At 45.0% G+C, this 16,599-nt stretch overlaps 1 protein-coding gene across 1 annotated transcript; it reads right to left on the bottom strand.

Moving 5' to 3' along the window:
* Positions 1-628: 628 nt before the first annotated feature.
* On the bottom strand, positions 629-16,429 carry LOC125712707 (A disintegrin and metalloproteinase with thrombospondin motifs 8-like). Its single transcript, XM_048983065.1, has 9 exons — positions 12,729-16,429; positions 9,810-10,049; positions 8,609-8,741; positions 8,313-8,480; positions 6,717-7,000; positions 5,222-5,420; positions 4,424-4,596; positions 3,441-3,616; positions 629-3,314 (listed from the first exon to the last, which is right to left on the bottom strand). Exons 1-9 carry the CDS (start codon positions 13,479-13,481, stop codon positions 2,582-2,584), a joined length of 2,859 nt encoding a protein of 952 aa, XP_048839022.1. The 5' UTR covers positions 13,482-16,429; the 3' UTR covers positions 629-2,581.
* Positions 16,430-16,599: the final 170 nt, after the last annotated feature.

Genomic DNA, 16,599 nt, shown 5'->3' with positions numbered 1-16,599 from the left:
TTTTCGCATCTAACTTATAGGCTACTTCAAGTTGCTTTGTACATGTACTAGACAGATTAGGAGCATGATCTTAAAATACTGCTACACATTGGAACAATAGATATTTGTTTTTATTCAATTATTTTTGCGTTCAAACATTTTAGTGGTGTTTGTCTTTTGTTAAAAATGCATTTTTTTTTACACTTAATACAATCCTATTTACGCAGTTTGGCACAAATAAGATAAATCCAACTGCTTATACAATACAATTTTGTGGTGTAACGAAAAACATTCATCCATCCGTGCATCTTATCTCATTCATATCCTTGTCAAGTATGCGAGAAGCTTTATGCCAGGCAGCTCAGGGCACAAGGCAGGAGTGTCAGTCCATTGCAGGGTACATTTACAGGCACTCACACAGAAAACACGAGTATCAGGAAGAACTCGGGCGACACAGGGACAACATGCGAAATTTGTCGGTTAGCTAGATAACGTGTCGGATTTAAGGTATCCCAGTTTAAACTGACTTTATCTTCGTCCACTGACATTCATCCAAGACTACCTTCAGTCCGACAAGTTATCTTGCCAATCCCAAAATCCAGGTACCAGTGAATAAAAAGAAAATAACGTTTCTATCACCACATAAACATTTTCTTCACGTGTTTATTTTATTTGTACATCTCGATTATCACTTATAATTCTGAAAGACAGCAGCATCTAGAAAAAAATATTACACTTAAAAATGTAGAAACTATACAAAAATAAATAGCTTTAAAAGGAAGCTTTAATATTACATAGTACAAGCCTTCACTGAAGGAATATCATGCTGATATTTACTCCCTTACATTCCTAATGAACAGATACTGGAATGCTACATCACACACAGTCTCAAAATGTCTAAAAATAAATTACAAATCAATACTAACCTAAAATTCAATGTGAGTGAATAATCTGGAAAATGTTTCCGCATGCAGCAAAAAAAGCAAACAATAAACATTTTAGATGCCGTCACCAACATGCCCGTGGGTGTGAACGTAATGCCTCAACGTTGCACTTTCGATCAATTCGTAACTTCTCCCCACTTAATGGTTAGATTTGACCTTAATAGTAAAGAAAGGGCGTATTCTAATTTTATATGGATGCAGCAGATCAGATCCCCTGACGAAAAACCAGAAGGAGCTGGTTACAGGCTGAACTATATTCAGTTTCACATGTCACGTACTCCGGATTGAAGCATATCTAATTTTACGCGACCTCTGCGCATAAGGATCACGTCGGGATTATACCATTCTCACACTCCGTCGGTTGGCCCGCGATTACTCTACCAACTCAGAGCTCTAAGAATGCTTTGCAGGGAACATTTCTACAGTCTCATGGTTTAGTTAAACAAGTGTAACTTGTTGCCTAAATACACGATTGTATATAAATACATATACACATATTTTCTGTTTGTTTTAGGAAACGTTTGGGGGAGGAGTGACATTGTAACAGGCACAGCATACTACGGTTTGTTAGTTAAACTGCTTATTTGGGGTAATTTGATCGAATCCCTCCTGAGCCCTGTCCGGAGAATTCTGTCATTTGTTCTCCTCAAATGCATATACGCTTCATCTGCCCTCACTAAGCTGTATAATTGGGAACTCATTTGTGGCTGATGTAACTATAAGTGTTCACTGATCACAAAAAAAACTATTAAGGTTCCGTATTCGCTTTGCGAGTTTAATTACTTATGTACAGATGTATTGAATAAGATACTGTGTTGCTTTTTTCTGTGGTTTATAATTTTATTAGAATTACATTATGTTTTGTTTTTGTTTAAATCCCCCACGAGTACAGAAAATGTTTTGCTCTATTATAGTAATTAATATATGTTACATATATACAGCTATGAAACCAAAGTTCGTCTTCTGATACATTAAGTAAGTGGCTTTTCTAATTTTTTTAACTTGTTTTTCTCGTGTTTTTGTTTCAAGTGTTAAATAAAACTTGATGTTTCTCGATTTATTAAGGCGCTACATTGTTCCAGTTTTCTGTGGTTGAATTTGAAATTTATGTTCTTGGGGGAGGGGGAGTGGAGGTATGGTACAATTGTGTCTCAGTAGCTTCCCTTTACAATACAAAAAACAAACTAATTGAAATATTCTCATCTAATGTTACTCAGCAATTTTACATCCTTTGAGGTAGATCTCAAACGGGCAGAACTGTTGATAGTGGTTAAAAATATTAGCAAGAATCACCAGCCACAGCACTTGTAAACGTCAATCCTCTGATCAGGCTCACGGGACTTTTACTTATAAAAAATGTTCTGAGGGCAGAATAAAAAATGATTGGCTTTGACACAATCAGATTGTAGAGGAGGTGGGTCCAAGCAACTAGAGGAGGTGGGATCAACCAATCAGATATCTTGGTCCCACCTCCTCTACAATATGATTGGCTATCTCTCTGAACCAACCATTTTCCACTCTACCCACAGCACATTTTTGTGATAGTAAAGCTTCCATGAGCTCCGATTAGGCTAACAATAGCAGGCCCATTATGGGATGGTTAGTTTACTTTTCCCATGTGCTTAGTTCTCCCGTTGCTTGGCTGTGGGGTCGGATGTTCAGCACTCCTGGTGAACACATTCCACGGAGACCGGTGTTGGCTTCTTGGCCAGGTCACACCTCTCGGGCTCCACGGTCTTCCCCGTGTAGTCGGTGCAGAATACGGCACGCCGGCGCTCACCGTGACCGCAGTTACGTGAGCAGGAGGACCAAGGTCCCATCTGCCACACGGGGCAGGGCAAGTCGCCGCAGGGCCGGATATCGGCGGGCCGCAGGCCCTCGTCACAGAGGAAGGTGGGGAGGTCTCTCTCATCCCTACACTCCACGTTTCGCCGGGACCACCCTGACCCACAGGTCTTAGAACACTCAGACCACTCCCCCATGATCCATTCAGACCTGCCGATTGGCTGGATGGTGTGTGGCGACGCCCTCTTTTCGCCGGCCCTGCTGAAGGAGACGCCCTTGGGGAGGAAGAAGCTGTACTTGACCCTGGGCGGAGATGCCTCTCCGGCTGTGGACAGCAGCTGGATGGTGATACCTTCCCGAAGCTGGTGGAAACTCTGGATACGCTCCAGCGTGGTGGAGGATCCGCTGTACCGTAGGAAAGCCCCCCTCACTGGGACGTCTTGCTCCACGGTGGACACGGAGAAGTTCCCATTCAGGATGTATGCTCCATCTTCCGCCATGATGGCCAGGTAGTTGCCGTCATGCTCGATCCCTCGCTGACTGCGCTGCTTGACATCGATGTTGGTGGCGCCAGATGGGATGGTCACGATATCATTGTAGCCGTATCTGGGACGAGGCAAACAGCAGTTATAGGCCACTGATGTGGAACAGGAAACGAAATGACGTAACTCATGAAGGCCCCACGCAAGCAGATGTTTCGTGAGACTGACGCCGATAACAGCAGAGACTCACACGGCCTGGTTCATGGAGCCGGTGACCTTCCTGCAACTGGAACCGTCGCCCCCACACACGCCGCACTTGTCCAGCTTCTCATTGGAGCCGATCACCAGGTCACATCCCGCTTTGACGCACTGGCCTTGGACGCAGATGGACATGGTGTCCAGACCGCATGTGGTACCATCGACGACCTGGGCATCATCCAAAGCAAACAGTAGCTGATGTCACGTAAATGTCGCCTAAGGTTTATCACAAAGTTAAGTTGACTCCATTGTCAGACCACCATCCATATACAGGTATATAGAGGCACAAAACAATGTTCTCCCAGCACCACTGTGCAACATACAACTGGGTTAACGGGGGGAGGGTCTTCACAGCACTTAAATTTTAAAAACATGGGACAGTTAAAAAGCAGGAGGGATGGAAAACAGGCTTTATATACATTATCAGATCCAAGTGAATTTTTTCCCCCTGCTAGGCCAACTTAAGCAGCTGCTCCTCTGCTTCCACTTTTTGGTATGTCTGCTTACACAATGCGCTGTGTGTGTTTATGTGTGTATATGTAAATCACTCCGGGGTAACACTGTTGGGAAGGGAGGTCATGTGACCACTGGGGAAACATGGCGAGGACTCATGGAGCGTGAGACACATATAAATGGAGGGGGCGATATAAATGGAGGGGGCGATATAAATGGATGTGCACTTATCTGTTTTTGAGAAACTCCGATATCACCTTTTGTTTTTATAAACTTGGATGTAATTCAGGTTTTTATTAATAAAGTTTGTTGTTAATCACTACATTCTTAGTAATGCTCCAAAATTTACCTGGTTGTGCCCCCCCCTATAGTCCATGGCTAGAGGTGGGAACTGAATCTGCTGTTAACCACCAAGTCACTGCAGTGCTACACTGTGTTCCATATAATTAATATGAAAGATCTGATGTGACTATCCGGCGTATGTTTGCAGGCTGATCTGCGCTGATCGGAGGGGGCTCAGACCTTGGCCTCGAACACCCGGAACTCGCTGCTGCCCCTGGCCCTGCAGACCAGCCTGCACCTGTCCCGGGGGGAGATGCCGGCGTACTTCGGGATCCAGCGCTTCGTCTTCCCGCTTCCTTCCGTCTGGCCGAGGCTGTCGTACCTCTCACACTGCTCCTCCCTGAAGCTCTTACCTACAAACAACAGGTCGGGGGGGTGGGCGATTAGCCAAGTCTGCACATGGGCTGAGGCCCTTGCTGGCCAGCCTGCCTGTCCACTCTGGCCGCCAGTCGCTTCTCATGCCCATCGGAGGGTAATAAAAACCAGCCTTGGCCTGGCCTGGTTTCCCTCTGTGTAAACAGGACCCCAGAGGTAAGTGGTATAAAGCCATTTAATTTTGCACTCTATCATCTCTGCAAGCCCTATGACTGACAAAGGCTAACTATTAACTGCATATTTTATTATGATTTTTCCTTTTATTTATTATATGTAAACATTGGTGGAAAAGCAAACAGAATTTTGTTGTACATGTACAATGACAATAAAGATATTCTATTCTATTCTATTCTATTCTATTCTATTCTATTCTATTCAACATACAGCTGTCAAGAAACCTCTTACCTGGTTTGTCCCAACAGCTTTGATGATACCTCATAACATTATTCCTAATAATACTGCTTGTATTTCAAAACAACTTCACAGCGACTACATGAGATGCCGGGATCGTTCTGTTAGACAGCCACGTGTTGTGATCTTGAGTCAAAGGGTCACGTGGCATGAAACGGCCCCCCAGAACTCTGTGGAAAAGAGCAGACTTACCACTGTTATCCAGGCAGGCTTGAGTGTTGCAGGACTGGTACTTGACTCGCTGTCCCACGCAGTACCTGCCCCCGTTCCGGGGCTCTGGGTCAGTGCACTCCCGGTGAGAAAACTCCACGCCTCCACCGCAGGTCCTGGAACAGAGACCCCATGGGCCCCAGGACCCCCAGCTTCCATCTATGGTGATCTGAGGGCGGAGCTGGAGCAGAGAGAAACATTGGCTGTAGCCTGAATGCTGCATTTAACTCTAGCTTTAGTCTTAGCATTAGTGTCAATATTAGCAATAGTCTTAGCTTTAGTCTTAGCATTAGCGTTAGTCTTAGGATTAGTGTAGGTATTAGCAATAGTCTTAGCTTTAATCATAGCATTAGTCTTAGCGTTACTGCTGCTGTGGAACTTACTGCAGTGACCAGCGGTCGATGCCCTTATTCATCATTAATAGCCATTGTTATTAACATTTCCGTTTATTTGTATTTAGCAGATGCTTTTGTCCAAAGCAGCATAAATGAAATGGCATCTTACAAACATATGGCTGTCAGGAAGTGCACAAGGCATGAGTGCAGCTAGGCTGAGCTTCTTACGAATGCCCAAGTACAGATGGAAGATGCAACAGAGCAAGAGCAACACGAGCATCTTCCAACAAAGCAAGAACATAAAAAGACTATTCAATGGGCATAAAGTACAACGTTAAGAACGTACAGGGGATGTGGAGTGGTGCATGACTGATGAAGTTATTTCTGTAACGGATGGGCCTTGTTATCATTCTTAAATCACATATATCTAAAAGGATGGCAGATCCCCAAGAGAGGCTCCAGGACAGATCCAACTTTTAAACCTTCAGACAAAGTCTCACTGCCTGAAGTCATGTCAGCAGTCCTGGGAAAACCTGGGTTGGGCTCTGCTTGGCACCTTGGGGCTCAGGCAGGTCTGTGACACATCCATCCCTTCCTGCATTCCTGGCTCATGTCTTGTGGGACCCCCCCCCCCCCCCCCCCCCCGCCCTCCCCATGACACTGCTTGGCAGCCACGACGTTGGAAGTGTCCCATCTCGCAATGACTTTTCCACGATGTCGTAGTGGAAAATCCTTTTTTTAAAAAGCACAGTACCAAATATAACCGCGCACATCATCGAGATGGGTATATTTGGAATACAGATCGAGGCGTTGCAATTATTTTATGGTGCCCTGCAGGCCTAAATTTGTTTAGCAGATGCCTTTGGGCCAAAGTGACATACGTGTGAGGAAAGTTTAGGATCAAAGCAGAGGGTCACACAACAGCCAGTGCTGGGGTTGTTTGAGGCCTCAAGGGGCTGTCTGTGGGACTCAAACCCATGATCTTTTGGGAAAAGGCGCAGATCCGTAATCCAATGCATACAAACCACCTATAGGTCTAAAGAACAGGATGAGGCCTCGCAATGAAGGCAATAGGCCATATTAGTTGAACTGACATGGATCTGTAGCCGCAGCTATTAGTGGCAATTTGTAGGTGGACTCACCTTTGGCCAGCTGGCCTCCACGCACGACCCCTCCAGGCAGGAGGCGTGGGCGCCGCACAGCGTGCCGTCTGCCCAAGGCAGGCTGCCTTTCCTGGTGGCGCACTGAGTCTGGCCTGCCTCCTGGCACCACAGCTGGCCGCATGTGTCCACGTCGGTCACGTTGGCACAGTGGCGGAACGTCTCGCCGAAGGCCTGCCGGCATTGGCGGTCCAGGCTGTATGTCAAGCCTGGTGGCTCGTCGGGCAGGGGGAGGTTATTCTCAGGTGCATCCAATAGGCAGTCCCCTGGGGCGGGAGAAGAGGGAGGAGGTGGGGCATCAGGGGGGAGGGGCATTTCGTCACTAGGAATCTGGGGGGTTGGTGTTTATTCTAAGGCGGATGATTTGGGAGTCATTAAAAAAACACATTTGTGAGGAGTGGGGGGGGGGGTTACAAAAATGCAACAGTGTCTGACAGTTATTTCATGGGGGGGCCAGCAGTCAACCGGAGCCTCCCCATTTTTATTAATGCATGCCACCAGTCAATTTACAACCTCTGCCGATTTATGCTAGATTTATTCGCCAGTTATAAGTGCCGGAGAGGGGGTGCAACAGTAACTCCTATGTGTCCCGCTGTCTGCCCCGCCTACCCCCCCCCGGCCCCGTTTAGCTTTAAGGTGGAAGGAAACGGTTGTTAAACACGGAATGTGAGAGCCAGGGAGAGTCAACAAGTGACTCAGAGGGCAGGAGGCGCGTCCGAAAAACCTGAATCACTGACAGGCACAAATCGCCCTGATATGTGTGAGGTTTTTTCTTTTCGCTCATCCCTGCAGATTCATCCCCCTGTTGCGGGAATGACCTTGGCGGACACGACTGCGCTGTGAGGAATTCTGAGTTATTTTTTGTACACAGGTTGCGGTAGCCAACTCCCCCCCCCCCTCACCCAACACCCCCACCCCACTAGAGTCAGTATCCTTTCTAGTCTCCCCAGCCCGCTGAATGGCATTCCCATGTGTTAAGTACAAAAGCATTTACGCCTTCTGGAAGACCAGCACAGACAAAATATATTACTGTTGTCATGATGCTCTCTGTAGGACAGCACAGTGGGGGGTTTTTAGAAACCATAATTTATGTTTTTTTTGAGGGGGGGGGGGTTGTGAAGGAAAATGCCCCTGAAAAACTAGGTCAACACAGGGATTTTACCCCCCCGAAGAGCGACATAACAGTCCATCATAACTCTTTAAGGCTAGTAATAGACTTTTAAGGCTAAAAGTCAAAAAAGGGTCAATGAAATTGTAGCTGTCAAACGGTTTGGTTTGATTTTGAACCTCAAGTGGGTTAGGATGCTGTGCCTGTGATTGGAGTGACTGGAAGGGCGCTGGTTCAAAGCCCAGGGTCAGCAGAGGTGATTTCACAATTGGGCCCTGAGCAAGCGTCTTAACCCCCAGTTGCTATGGGGACTGTCTGACGCCACAATTGTAGCAACTATAATTGCGTAAAACCAAAATGCAGAGTTCTGTGATGATGCAGAGCTTATAGCATCTGTAACACAAGCCCAACTCCTGCAGAATTATTTAAAATATGAGCCCCTGCGTAAGTACGGCTGGCAGCGTGCTTACCATGGCCTGCGTCAAAGAACTCTGTGACATGGTAGGCGCTGCAGGGCGACCAGGGCAGGGCTTTGCTGAGGTCCTCGAATACGGGGGCCATCACGTGGTGTCCGCCGAGGTGCCCGAACTTTCTCTCGCAGTTCCTGGAGTCGTCATGTGGCATGCTGAGCACGTGACCTGACGAGACAGATGCCACCCCAACACCATTAGCACTTAACTCCTCACTCCCCCCCCCCCCCACATCCACAATGATGAACATTTTCAGGGCAGTAGGTGTTATTTAATCTGGCGAACGACGCAGACACCTAATTCGTGGGCTACAGTGAAGGCGGTCTGCAGGCCGTTGTCCTCGACGACGAAGCAGCTTCTTTTCGGGTCGCACATGGTGCCCACGTCAGCCACCCCCAGGGTGCTGCAGCTGTGGTGCCCGCAGATGTCCTGCAGACGAGGAGAGACGCAGCAGATGCTACGTGGTGACGCTGTTTCTGCTCTGCGCTTTTCCACTCCGCCTCCGGTTGGCCAAGCACACGTTAGTCTGTCCATCGTAAAAACAGAGCCGATGAACCAGGGCCAGAGCTCTGTTTGGGTTCAGGGGGGGAGCCTCTGGCTCACGTTCTGAGCACAGGGGCCCCAGGTCTGCCCCCTCGACCCCTCTGCTTTCCACAGGAACCAGACAAACTAGAGACGTGGTTTAGCACTTAACTGCAAACCCGTCTGCACTCGGGACGAGCGTAGCAGATCGGAACCTGGAGTGGGTCCCGCTACGCCGGGACACGTGCTGCTCAGACCCTCCGTCAGCCATTTGTGGCAAAACGGACGTTTCCTGTCTACTAACTGATCCACAGATGGGATCCTCGGCCCTGCTCCCAATGAGTGGGTGGCATTTCCCAGCCACAGTATCTGGACAGAAGAGCAAATTTCCCAAACTGGCTCAGTCTGTTTTTTTGTTGTTTTTGAGATGAGACCACCAGTGACCTAGAATCAGACTTCCTCATGATATGTTACAGTATCCTGAGCAAAAACTCACTCATTCCTCATGTAATCCAATGAAGAACTTTGCCGAAACCTGACAGAAATGGTACTTACTTACAAACTGAGTTTAGAAAATTTCTTCTTGTGTTTCTAATGTACTACAGATCTAGTAAGGATGGTACCAGTCTGGTAATCAGTGACCATACTTCTCGGACTGGGTACAAAGTTCATATTTCATGTGCCACAATAGCAAGACCGTCAGAGGGGCAAGAATATCCTGGCAGATTCAGTGAGCCTGACACTTTACGGGAGCCCCTGAATATGAAAAGCACTAACGTATATGTTCAAGAAACATTGTACATCTGTTCAGTAAACTCTACTGTGGCAGACTTCCCTACTGTTCACGGGGCACAAGGTGACATTTTGTCAGGGGGGGCAGAATAGTCAGATGGCCCAGCACATGATTATTGGGGTATAGAGCTCTGTGGACCTAGAACCCCACTTCTGTGGGACGTGTTCCACGCAACCCCTCACCTGCCGGGTGAACAGGAGTGCCGTGTCGTAGTGCTCAGGATGCCGCTGGCTCCTGGGGTTAAACAGCTGCTGCCAGGCACAGAAGTTGCGGAGGGTCAGGTCGCCGTTGGCCGACACGCTGGGCCCCGCCTCCTGGTCCTCCACCACCAGCATCTTCACCACCACCAGGCTGACCGAGTTCTTAAGGCTGGGGTGCTTGTAGACCTGGGCTGCCATGCTGACCAGGGTCAGGAGGTAGTGCTGCGCGTGGAGTGGGAAGGTGGTACAAGCCGTGGGTCACATGGTAGGAGAACCGGGCAGGTTCAGATCCTTCTTCACTTCTTGTACTACTTACACTACTGAAGTGAGTACAATCGTGCTCATTATTATGTGCCCCTTGCAATTATGGGATGTCTAGATCAGATCTAGGCAACAGTCGATCTGTGAACCATATCCAGAACTCTTTTTACTGGCCTGCATGATCATTAAAATGTTAAGGTTCTAAGGTTTTATGTTCCAGTATATGAAGATGGCCAGAATTTTGCTTATGAATATGTCTTTGAGTTAATGATAAATAATCTTAAAATTCAATAAGTCTATTATTGTAGCTTTCATGGAACATGAAAATAAGCATTAACAAATGCCGCTGACTGACTTGGTGAATTTTAGATGTGGCCCTCAATGGAAAATAATTGCCCAGGCCTGGTCTAATGAACAAATAACCTAAATTATGTGGAAAATCTCTAAACCGCCTATGCATTTGGAAAGAAAGCACGAGAAACCCAAGAAGCGAGCAAAGGACACAACTTTTTAGTAGTCATTATTTAACTAAATTATAAACATGGATTTTCAAGTCTGTTTTGTTAGAAGTGGTATTAAGCTCTTCAGCTGACTGTAACCGATACGGGTCGGACGGTTCAAGAATCGCTCTCCTGCTTAATTATCTGTTGAGCTGTAGCGCGGGTTTAGGGTTTCAGTCTGGGCACGGAGGAGTGCTTTCAGAAGCTGCGGTTTGCATGCTCGTGTCGGGAGATGGATTGTATGTCTGCGGTTTGCGATTCGGTTAGCGCCTTCTTGTGCAAACGCTCCACACCGTTATGTACATGAGCAGACGGGCACACACACACGCTCGGCGACGTGACACATTTATAGAATAGTGTATTTACTACACTTGAGGGTAGAAAAGCACTGCCCCACCAAAAACTGAGTATCGCCTGGTCGAGGCCCAGTTCCTCCTAGAGTTTACATTTATGCAGATTCATTTCCAGTCCAATTAATCCCACATTCTTTCCGACCGAAACTAGCCGACTTTAACGACGTGTTAATTTCTTCACTGTGGAGATGTTGAGTACTCTGTGGCACGTCTTGGCTGTTCTTAGCCAAAATCATACAACACGGGGCAATTTAGTCGAAACAGATGGTTCTTTTTCGTTAGGTGGGTGACAGACCATCCAGCTTGTGGCCATCTTGCTTAAGGACTGTAAAGTCCTCCAGTGGAAACCGTTAATCCACTATTTTTTATGGGGAAATGTCTGAATACTACTACAACATATATTGTCCCTCTGGCGGGGAGATGTGTAGTAATGACAATATTCCTTATGACAAAATGTTAAACAAAGATCCCCTCACTAGAAGCCTTGAAGTCTTGAGAAAGTCCCTCTGCAAGAGACCCAAAGACACAGCTTTACATTTTTTAACTGGATGCATTTACGTAACTTCACTTAGAATTTTGGGAATGGTTACAATTGATGGTCATTGTCTGGGATTAGAACCCATGACCTTCACACTGAGAGCAAAATGCCCTAGTGACTGAGCTACAGGAGCAGACTAGACAGTTTGCCTTCAGTTCTCCCAGATAAATTCTTCATCTTCAGTTCTCCTGGCAGATTCAAAGATGATACAGTTTGAAATCTCCTAATGGGGTCTATTTCATAAGCATCTCAGAACTTGTCCTCATGACCTTCCAGTGAAATCCATTAGCTCTGCGCGGTCCACGAAAAATCACAGCAGAAGATTCTTAAGCTGCTCGAAATGTCCTGTTTGTCAGCTTTGGAGCCAAAAGACTGCCGCTTTTAATTGTTTCATACATTTATCTTGGTGAATAATACTGTTCATCGTTTCTGGAGGGATTCCAGGGTAAAGTGCTTAGATTTCTCAGGTCATTCCCTCTTCTACACTAAAATCCAGTGTGTTACTGCAGGACAGACGCCGTATTGTACCCATCAGTCGAAACAATGTCAATGACTTGCTGCCAACTTTTTCCGAACAACTACCATTAAAACTTTCAGACTCTTCAAATCTAGTGACCCATGATAATACTTCTAATGTGTTTCCTAATCAAGCAACGCCAGTCAGCCACGACACAGTGATATATTTGCGTACACTGCCGGTAAATCCGCGCCGATTTAACGGAAATAATTAATGAAACAGAAAGTGAATGTTTGTTAGCTGATGGAAACGATCGCTCATTCCACGCAGAGTGGACTATCGTAAAAGAATGGCTGCATCCGTCCGCTTAAGGGTTCTGGGAAGAGAACCAGCGCTCTTAAAAGTATGCCGAAAAATATGCCCAACTTTCCTGAGAAATTTCTGACGTGGATACGTATAAAATTACTGCTGGGCAAATGGTTTGGCGCAGAAAACGGCCATTTAACGGCCACGCATTAAATACCGGAATAGAGACTGCCTTATGTCGCTCCTAAAATATATTTGTATTACAAGCTACTGGAACAAAAAAGGCTTCATTTTTTGTCAAGCTCATTCAGATGTTACCCAATCGAACGTATAAATAGCTCATATTAAAATGCGTTGATTGTTATAAATTGTGGATGATTTCAGCGCGACATTAATGTAAAACAAATATCAGTTTACTGGAAATAACATAAATATGTTTAACAGTAGCCAATAGAAATAAGTTTGATATTATATAGAGACACTTACCTTTAGCTCGTCCCCGTAGAAACGTGTCATGGTTGAATCTGCCACCAGCAAAGTTTCTATGTACCTCTCCGCGGACACGAAGCGCTTCTCTCTTGGCATCCGAGATTCGTTCGTCTCCCCCGATAAAATCGGGACTCCCTGTCCCCTTTGCACGTCTTCCTTTCGGCCGGTGGGTCTTTCTCGTACCCTCCGTGTGCCGACGAGAACCCGCTTTTGAACAATATGCGGCTGCATCTGGGACGATTCGGCTCCCCAGCTGGCCGTCTGGGGCTCGATCAGATATTCATCTCCATCTGTTATAAACGATCCGTAGATCCCGTAACAAATACTGACAGCAACTACAGAGTCCTGCTTTGAGTCTACATTCCCCGAATAGAAGCAGCTTTTCAAACCTGTCCCGACCGCATCCGTCTCGTTAATGTATCTGAGAATGTCAGACGCGCGGTGACCAGGAGGATGTTGGATTTCTCCTCGATCCGCACGGAAGTCCGACGTCTTGGATAAGTAGTTTGATTTAATTCGGTGGATCATAATTGCTGGGGCTAAGAAACTCTCATCCGGAGTCAAATTCAGAGTGAACTCTTTACCGAAAGCGGCAATCCTGAAACTCACCCGGTCTTCGCTCCGTGTCCAAAAGCGACCGCTATTCCTCTCATTTATTCTCAGAGGTATAATTTCCTCCGATTCGAAAAAGTCGGCAAGTGCAAACCGGGTAGAAAACGCAAGAAAGATTACAGCTATAACTGAACTCATTTTTTTAAATCAACCTGTAGACTTTATGTCAAAATGGCCTATAGTTTTATAGTTTTAATAATTAATTTTAAAATGAAAAAAAAAAACACAACAAAAATGAACACCTATACCCGAAAATGTGTAGTAACGTTACATTTATTCGCAGACAAAACGTAAACGAACAACTGCTTGAGCGCCTGTTGATTTTTATACTTTCATATGAAACTATTCAAGTTTTTTCGACCACGACTTTTTACAAATGCACCTGATGCATGAACTCTCCTGGTCTATGATTTAAATATTACTCTCAGCCTTAAGTTAAAGCTAATGCAATTTCATTTGTAACCTGAGCTTCCCACTTCTCAGCGCCAGTGAGGGGTCCTTGATGCTGTGGTATTTATACCTTCTGGCTTAAACATTAGAGGTTTATTTTTGATGTTCCTCGCCACTTCTCTCTCCTCCCACTCGCACTTCATGAAAAAAAAATCTTTTGGATCAAAGTGATCCAATGAGAACAGACTGGCACTCCTCCGCCGTTTTAGCCATAGTCTGACTTCCAGACAACTATTAGTAAAGTTTGTACACGCATCAGTAACGCTTTCGCAAAAATCCATTTACATTTACAACGGGGAGAGAGAGAGAGAGAGATAAAACTTCAGCTAGAGAAGCAACGCAGATGAACCGCAAATATGCAATGTTTATAACTGTTTTATCGGTAGCTGCGACGTATGCAAGGCAAAAAAAGAAAAATTGCAAGTGCTGGACTCCATCCCGTAAAGAGTCGCAACTTGACAGCATCGCCATTCTGTTGACGTTATCCAGTGCGCGCGCGCTCTTCGCCTGTGATGCTTAATAAACATGTTAGTGACATCCAATAGATAAAACAAACCCGAAGGTCTTGGAGGAGTGTCAACATGTCTTGCCAACATATTTTACAAATGCAAAACAAGAGTGGGTCGAAAGAGTATGTGTATTGAGACTGAGGTCTGGAAACCACAAGAGATGTTATGTTCAAGAAGTGAAAGAAGTGTCACAACACCGCCCAGGCTGAAAGGCTGCCCGCGTCAGCCATAAGCATCACTCTGCTGGAACATTTAATTAGTCCTAGTAGTCACCAAAAAATCTCCCAAGAGGGAAATATTTTTAATCTCCGTTAAAACAGATTATTGTATTACGGATTACAGGCAGTCTGACGGGTTATTCTTCAATAAAGAGCATATGTTTGTGTCTTCAATCCGAATTTATTGTAAACCTCGTGTTCCGATAGTTCAACATATAAGCAGATAACGTATATGCCCTTGCAGTTCCTCTCTGTTTAACATGGGGTTTATGGTAATAACAGAATGTTTCAGGATGTAGGGTATATAAAATCAGAACTTTCAATACTCCAGAAATAATCCCGCATATTGTCCAAACGTCCCACTGCTAACAGTGCATTCTCACTGCCGTTAGGTGGCGACATTGGATCACTTAAATATTGAGCCGTTGACTTACAATATAGAGGAATTTGTTTCACTGGAAATACAACGTCAAATAATTAGCATGTACAATTAGAATAATTTCCGCATAGTGTGAAGCTCGTATAGTTTGTGACGTTGCTCAAGTGTCAAGAACAAATGCAATATTACCCATTTAATTGCAGAAGTCCGAACTGTTGATTTTTGTAATCGTGACTGGTTATGAACAACAGGGGTCGCAGTCGCATAGAAAGAACGAACGCGTTTCCTCCTTTCCAGGTGTAAATACATCCAGAAAAAGGTCCAAAACGATACTTATATAATTTTGTGCATATAATTTCATTAAACATCCCTATTGACATTTTAGACATGTTTGGAAAAAAGAAGATACGTTAGTAATGAGAATCACGCAGTCTTTCAACGAATGTGAAATTTCAGCAACAATCATAGTCTTATAGATTAGAATAAATGTTAGTATATCTACATCAGTGTAACATAATTGAGCAAATGGCAATTAAATATTTTCTGTTAGTTTTCATTAACCATATGCACCCGATTTTTGCATGTCCCGTTTTCTATTTTTGGCATCACAAGATACCATCACCTTTACATGGAAACCACAGAGGACGTTTTGTGAAGCCAACACAACTGAAATTCATAACAAGTAGATTTATACCACTGATGTGATAATTTCGTGCCTCATATAATCCCATAGTATTACGCTCAAATGTTTTCTTTTTTTCTGCATCTACGGTAGAGAGAAAACAAGGTATAGCATAGATTATACATATTTATTAAAATAGCTCAAATTACATATTGTGGGGAAATGCAGTCTTCCGAACGATTCAATAGGCTGCCAAGAATGAAGAATATTCTATTTTTTTTCTCTTGTATTGCTTTAATGTAAAACTGCATATTTCTCGATTCTGTAGTAAAGCAGTACATTTAAAACACATCGACAGGGATACCCAGGCGCTGGGCGAATTTCACACTGATTACAACCTGTTGATGAAGACGAAGGTAACGGCGATGCGTTGTAGTAGTTATAGGCAATAGCATTTTAGTTATGACAGCTGATAAAATTTACCAATTAAGGAAGACAAAAAAAAAGAAATATTTTGTATTAATGCCGATTTTTCAGTGGTTAGACGGCAGATTTATACATGTTAAATTATCAAGACTGACAATCGGTTTTGTATGCTGTAAAACTTATTTAAGTAGGCCCATGTCTGTCTGTATGATTGTTGCAAAACGCAAAAACTAAAAGGGAGACGCTGTATTTCCATAGAGGAAAATGCACAAGATACAGAGGAGGGGATGTTGTTTTAAGATGCTGTACCTTTACGCGGAACAAGACAACGTACACTGCAGTTTTTAACGCTGCACTGGAAGCGTAACTAGGCTTACATCAGCACTCGCGCAAAGCCTTGTCCAGCGCAAGAGCCAGTGGGAGGAAAAACCCGCCTCGCGCTGCGCTGGTAAGTGATTTTTGCAGAGCTCCAAGTGGCTGCGGTCTTAACCTTAAACCGGGAGGCATATCCAATGAGCTTCTCAGCGCCTCCCTAAAACTCTGATTACAACTCCACGATGTTTACACATGACGCAAAAGCATAAAGCCGCTAGAAAAACGAGGTCATTTCTACAGACAGGTAGAAGATGTGAGTGCACAATACTGGTGATTC

Source organism: Brienomyrus brachyistius, chromosome 18 (assembly GCF_023856365.1).
Source record: "Brienomyrus brachyistius isolate T26 chromosome 18, BBRACH_0.4, whole genome shotgun sequence".
Lineage (NCBI taxonomy): Eukaryota > Metazoa > Chordata > Actinopteri > Osteoglossiformes > Mormyridae > Brienomyrus > Brienomyrus brachyistius.
This window is presented reverse-complemented; position numbering and strand designations above follow the sequence as displayed.

Bases quoted from the DNA above. Each gene is read 5' to 3' on its own strand.
- LOC125712707 (XM_048983065.1), bottom strand. From the start codon at position 13,481: ATGAGTTCAGTTATAGCTGTAATCTTTCTTGCGTTTTCTACCCGGTTT. The intron at 10,050-12,728 runs GTAAGTGTCTCT...CTCCACGCGCAG, and splicing joins TCTACGGGGACGAGCTAAAG to CACTACCTCCTGACCCTGGT. The intron at 5,421-6,716 runs GTGAGTCCACCT...TCTCTGCTCCAG, and splicing joins TGGAGGCCAGCTGGCCAAAG to CTCCGCCCTCAGATCACCAT.